Source organism: Heterocephalus glaber, unplaced genomic scaffold, assembly GCF_053883595.1.
Source record: "Heterocephalus glaber isolate CG9 unplaced genomic scaffold, H.glaber_assembly_v1.0 deba00000809, whole genome shotgun sequence".
In the NCBI taxonomy this organism is placed as follows: Eukaryota; Metazoa; Chordata; class Mammalia; order Rodentia; family Bathyergidae; genus Heterocephalus; species Heterocephalus glaber.
Window position 1 is genome coordinate 12,742,260 of NW_028258163.1, and position 6,492 is coordinate 12,748,751.

Sequence of the window (6,492 nt, forward strand, 5' to 3'; positions counted from 1 at the left end):
GTAGATGCCTGAACATTTGAAGCTTTCCTGAATTAACAAGCTTTGATGAACACTGAAAATAGGATGTCACTGTGGACATATTTTGTCTGGCTTAAGATGTGAACACTGATAACCCTAACACTGATCCAGAATACAAGTGAAATGCATAATATTTTCGCTGTGCTGTTACCATCTTCTTTCACCTTTTTCTGTGTATCTGACTACAAAGATGCATGAAATTGAAAGTTGGTGTCCAATATTAAAGATCTTTTATATTTGATTCTATGGATGCAAATACATAAACTTCATACATATCTCTTTGAACACATCTGGTAGGACTGTCATTAACCTACTTCAGGTTATCAGAGCTTACTGCTGGTTATTGGAGCTTATCCAAGGAGCATATTGCCTGAGATCTTGACTTGCTGAGAAAATGCTGAAAGAGTAATGAGGTGTGATACAGCAATTCAAAGTCTGATCACATAAAGCTATCTCAAAGTTTGATAGTCTTCAGAGGTATACTTATCATTAACTTAAAAGAATAATAGAATCTGAAGAAGTTAGGAGTATTTAAAAAAGAAAATATCCTTCAGGGTTAGGAAATAAGGTCATGGGTCATTTTCATTTTTGTTTTCTCTATATCTTAGGAAGCCATGAATATGTCAGAAGCCAACAGAGTGACTGAATTCATACTCCTGACTTTTCCCTGCTCCAGAGAGGTTCAGATCCTCCTCTTCCTGCTGTTCTGTGTGTCCTACATCCTGACACTGATGGGAAATGGAGCCATCCTGTGTGCAGTGAAGGTGGACCACAGGTTACATACCCCTATGTACCTCTTACTGGCCAACTTCTCATTCCTGGAGATCTGTTACATCAACACCACCGTTCCCAATATGCTAACAAACTTCCTTTCTGAGTCCAAAACCATCTCTTTTACAGCCTGCTTCCTCCAGTTCTACTTCTTCTTCTCCTTGGGCACTGCTGAGACTTTCCTACTCCCCCTCATGGCTTTTGACAGGTACTTAGCCATCTGCTGGCCTCTTCAGTATCCTACCATCATGAACAGTCGTCTCTGCATAAACTTGGTTGTCCTCTGCTGGGTGACAGCCTTCCTCTGTTATCCAGTCCCTATCTACTTTATCACACAACTCCCTTTTTGTGGCCCAAATATCATTGACCACTTTGTCTGTGACCCCGGTCCTCTTTTGGCCTTGTCCTGCATCCCTGCACCTGGAATTGAGCTTTCTTGTTCTTTACTGAGCTCATTTATTATTTTCATCACCTTCTTTTTCATCCTTGCATCCTACATGCTAGTTCTCAGAGCAGTGTTTCGTGTACCATCAGGAGCTGGCAGACGTAAAGCCTTCTCCACCTGTGGTTCCCACCTAGTTGTGGTGTCTCTGTTCTATGGAACCATCATGGTGATGTACATCAACCCAAACTCTGGAAATCCAGCGGGGACACAGAAGATTGTAACCTTGATCTACTCCTCAGTGACTCCACTTGTAAACCCACTGATTTACAGTCTCCGGAACAAGGACATGAAGGCTGCCTTGAGAAAAATTCAGATGTGCACAAAAATTAGTCAAAATTAATGAGAGCTTATGAAAGGATCATGTTTCCCCTCATTTCCTTTTCCATATTCCTTCTGCCAGTTAAAAATAGGTCTATATCCATTGGCACTTAGAGACACAGACTCCAAATCGGCTAATTTCTTTCAAGTACTGGACAATAACATCTCAATTAGAGCAGGCATTGCCTGCAAATCAGAATGTGACAGATGGTAATTTGAATTAAATGAACTGGATGTTCTATTTGCACTCTTTTACTACTCTGATTTTGATAATTGCTCACTCATTTACCTGAGGTCACTGACTTAATACTCAAACTCTAGTAAGTTCTGTCCATTCTGACACTTGGATTTTCTGGCCTACAGATCTATTCCCTTCTCCTAGCAGAACAATGGAACATTCACACATTTTTTTTTGTTTTGTTTTTTTGTTTTTTTGGTACTGGGGATCAAACTCATGACCTTGAGCTTGCGAGGCAGGCAGGGCACCACTGAGCTAAATCCCTGACCCATTCATACATTTTTTAAAAACTCAGGTAAAGGGGCCAGGGATTTAGCTCATTGGTTCCGGCTCCTGCCTCACAAGCTCAAGGTCCCAAGCTTGATCACTGGTACCAAAAACCAAAAACAAACAAAACAAGCAAACAAACAAACAAAAAAGCTCAGGTAAATTAAATTTGTGCTCATTAGCAAATCATAACTGAGCCAAAATTTTTATTTCACACTAAAGTGATAGTAACAATCTACATCACTATCACTGTTTCATAATTATTTGGGAAGTGTTTTTAAAGGACATCTTCCCAAGTCTTTCTCCAAATTGCCTAAATCAAACTCTTTGCAGTTCACTCTGGAAATCTTAATTTCAGCTTCACCTTGTTGATTCTGATTCACCTACTTTTCACTAATCCAAAGATTGATGTGATAGAGCATATTTTAGAATAAGTATATAATATTAGGCAAAACCAGAAAACTTTTATTAGATGAGGGAAGATAAAGAAGTTATCATGAGCTTCATAGGTGATGCAAGCACTCATGTTGGTGTCAGTAGCAGTTACTTTTCCTGACTCAAATTTCAAGTTCTACATTCATAAAATAATAAATAGATTCTGTCTTCTTATTTTTTCCTACCTGTACAAGATAATTTAAATACTTGGAAATTTACATTTCAAAAGAAGATTGATAGTTGGAGGCACTACATTTTTGGGTTAATTTCAAGTGAAGGAAAATTGAATTGAGAACAGCCCAGCTGTCATAAAGTAGAACAAATGCCAGTGATTCTAAGATGTCAAGCTGAAAACAGATGCAGTGGAACTTGGTGATATTGTCAGGTGATTTTGTCCAACTATTTGGTCAAAATAAACTAGGCAACTGGCATCTGGGATTGATAAATGTCACTTATTCATTCAATAAATATCTATTTACCTCATTGACATGCAATAGAATTACTCAAATGTAGAAGACAAAGTCCCTCCCTTTGTAAAACTTACATTCCAAGACGAGCAAGTAAATGCATAACAGTTTAACTCTTGCAATCATAACAGTAGTAAAAATACAAAAAATTATAAATATAGAAAAAGTTGAGATATGATAGGAGATAATTTTTTTTCTGGTAACTGGGAATCAAACTCAGGACCTTGTGCTTGCCAGCCAGGTGTGGCGCTGCCGAGCTACATCCCCAGCTTGCTAGGAGATAATTTTGACAGGATGGTCAGAGAATGTTTTTGTGAGGAGGTGGTATTTCAAAAAAAGGAATAAGTTTGCAAAAAGAGCAGTGGTGGAGAACCTATGGCATGCGTGCTACAGTGGGTATGCAGAGCCCACTCTGTTGGCATGTGAGCCAAGTTGCCCAGCCAAGGTTTAACAAATTATAAGCATGCATAGAACAGCAAAGATCACGTTAATTGTGCAAAAGAATGCCAAATGCGAACTTTTACCTTTCAATAAAAAGCTATTCATATCATTGAAAGCTTTGTTACTGTGCTTTTCTTTTAAGACAAAAGATGTTAATGTATGAGGTTTTTTTCTCTAAACTAAAACCTTAGTATTTGGGTTTAATTGTAATGTTGGCATTTTGTTATAAATAAGTGGGTTTTGGGTTGCAGTTTGAGCTCTTGGGTTCTAAAAGTTTTGCCATCACTACTCTAGAGTAATTAAGTACTAAGCAGAAAACAAGTATAAGTTTGCATATTTAAAGAATAGGAAAAAATTGGAAGAAGCCAAAAAGAAAGAAAAAAGATGCCAGGCCTCCAGCTAAGTCATCAGTTGTGTCAGAAGAGATGGAGGAAGTAGAGAAGGACTGTATCCCAGGCCCCATTTGCAAGGGCAAGTGGAAAAATAAGGAACAGATTGCCATGTTTTCTTCCAGAGGAATAAATTTCAGAACAAGGCATTTAATGCAAGACTTGAGAACGTTGATGCCTCATTCTAAAGCAGATACTAAAATGGATTGTAAAGATAAATTATTTGTGATCAATGAAGTCTGTGAAATGAAAAACTGCAATAAATGCATCTATTTTGAAGCTAAGACAAAACAAGATCTTTATATGTGGCTTTTGAATTCACCTCGTGGACCCTCTGCCAAATTCCTTGTTCAAAATGTTCATACCCTAGCAGAACTGAAGATGACTGGAAACTGTTTGAAAGGTTCTCGGCCAATTTTGTCTTTTACCTTGCTTTTGATGAATTGCCACATTATGCTTTGTTAAAAGAACTTTTAATTCTGATTTTTAGTACACCATGATATCATCCCAAAAGCCAGCCATTTGTGGACCATGTATTTACTTTCACCATTTTGCATAATAGAATATGGTTTCAGAACTTTCAGGTCATAGATGAAGATGCTGAACTTGTAGAAATAGGACCTTGTTTTGTCTTAAATCTGATAAAGGTTTTTCAGGGAAGTTTTGGAGGACCAACTTTATGTGAAATTCCTCACTACCAGTCACCAAACATGGATCGGTGTATCATAAGATCCATCACAGCTGCAAAATGCAAAGAGGAACAGCAAGTAAAAGACATGCAGAACCTCAGAAAGAAAGAGCCAAAGACTATTCTTCCATACGATCCCACTGAAGATGTTTTTGTTACACCAGCTGAGGAAAAGCCAATAGAAATACAGCAGGTAAAACCAGACCAAAAGTCGATTTAAAAGCAAGGAAAAAAGGATTTACAAAAGGCAAAGAAAATTGAAACAGAAGATGAACAGTAGAAATGCAAAATGAATCAATGGATAACTAAGTTTTCCAATTACTGTATATTTATTTTGTATTCAGTGTGTAAATACGTCTATTTTTCTAGACTATCATGTCTAATTAGTGTGCCATTTGAAAGAAAAAATGTCTTAGAATCAGTGGTCTTTATCTTTTTCTAAATAAAGCACTGTATCACCATAAAAAAAGAATAGGAAAAAATTAATTTTGGCAATCAAGAAGGGAAATGGCATATGAAGCAGAAAATGTAGGCAAGATCAGAATCTAGACCCTTCTGGATCAGTTTTATGTGACATCATGGGGAAACTTCTCAGTACAATATAGTAACAGGAAATCTGAAAAGGAATCCCACTGCTTACCTGATCTCTTAACTTGGAACAGGTTTACTTATATGTACTTTTATTTTTTTGGATTTTACCTTGTTGCATCAAAGACTTAACAATGAAACATTGATATTAAATTACATAAATAGATCAATGGAACAGAGAGTCCAGAAATATAGCTAGAGAGAGAGAGGGCTAATTTTCAACAAATTGCAAAAGCAGTTCAGTGTGTAATGACTGGAAATTTTGTTAAGTGGCACTGGAACAGTTGTACATCTATATTAAAATATTTAACTTTAATAATTCAAAACCTCACAAAATAAACAAAAATGTATATCATACACATATATCAATATAAAAGATTAAACATAGAAGTAAAACAAGAAAGAATAGAAAAAGAGATTGAAAATCAGATCAAATTTTAACAATAAAATCAGTTCAATAATTTTTTAAAATTAAAGTTTGTTTTGCTTATAAAGAGCAGTACAAAAACTGGGAGATTACTAACAAAAAGTGAAAAGTTAGAAGCCAGGCTCATAGCAGTTACATTGTCATCTTATAAAGCATAAGGAAGAGTATTTTGACTCTTTCAATAATTGGCTGTTATACATTAAATTCCTTTTAAGGGAAGCAGAAGTGTTTAATCTTATTTGTGTATAACTGATTAATTTTATCTTATTGAATCATGAGAAGAACATTTTGTGGGGTTTTTTAAGATTTAGAGCTAATGTTTGAGGGAAATTAGGGTGGCTTTTTTTGTTAAATGGCCATGAGAGAGTGGAGTTCAAGTATCTAAAGAGGAGCATGAGGGGTGCTGGGGAAGTAGACAGGACCAAGATGTGATATGTATATGTACCAAGGCCTGGCAATATGTTTATTATTTATCATAATCAAATACTAATAAAATAGTTAAAAATAAATAAAACATACAGAAATGAGTCATAGATCTGAAACTACAAATCCTCCAGAAGAAAACATGGGAACATTCTTGTGACCCTGGCTTAGGTAAAAATTTCTTAAATACTAGAACAAAGGTATTATTCATAATGGAACATTCATAATGGAGTTCATCAAAATTAAATATATCTCTTCTTGAAAATATACTGTTAAGAAAATGAGGCCACACAAGGAAAAAATATTCAACAAAGCATATATCTGTTGAATGTCTTATATTCACAATATATAAAAAATGCTTGAGAATAAATAATGACAAAATAGCACCTTATAGAGATGTATTGTCCCGCTCATTTATTGCATTATTATTCACAATAGCCAAAAAAGCAGTGTGCGTGTGTGTGTGTGTGTGTGTGTGTGTGTGTGTCTGTGGTGATTTGCATGGAGCATGTACCCCAAAGGCCGCATGTGTTCACATGCAGAGCTTTGGAAAGTGGCTGAATGATGGGGGCTGTAT

At 36.0% G+C, this 6,492-nt stretch overlaps 1 protein-coding gene and 1 pseudogene across 1 annotated transcript; both read left to right on the forward strand.

Annotated features, from left to right (window-relative positions):
• The first annotated feature begins 585 nt into the window (after window positions 1-585).
• LOC101718303 (olfactory receptor 11H6-like) lies at window positions 586-1,576 on the forward strand. The gene has a single exon (XM_013065676.3). The coding sequence runs from the start codon at window positions 633-635 to the stop codon at window positions 1,572-1,574; it is 942 nt and encodes a 313-aa protein (XP_012921130.1). The 5' UTR covers window positions 586-632; the 3' UTR covers window positions 1,575-1,576.
• A 1,763-nt stretch (window positions 1,577-3,339) lies between these two features.
• Window positions 3,340-4,770, forward strand: LOC101717963 (ribosome biogenesis protein BRX1 homolog pseudogene; annotated as a pseudogene).
• Window positions 4,771-6,492: the final 1,722 nt, after the last annotated feature.

Bases quoted from the DNA above. Each gene is read 5' to 3' on its own strand.
- LOC101718303 (XM_013065676.3), top strand. From the start codon at position 633: ATGAATATGTCAGAAGCCAACAGAGTGACTGAATTCATACTCCTGACT.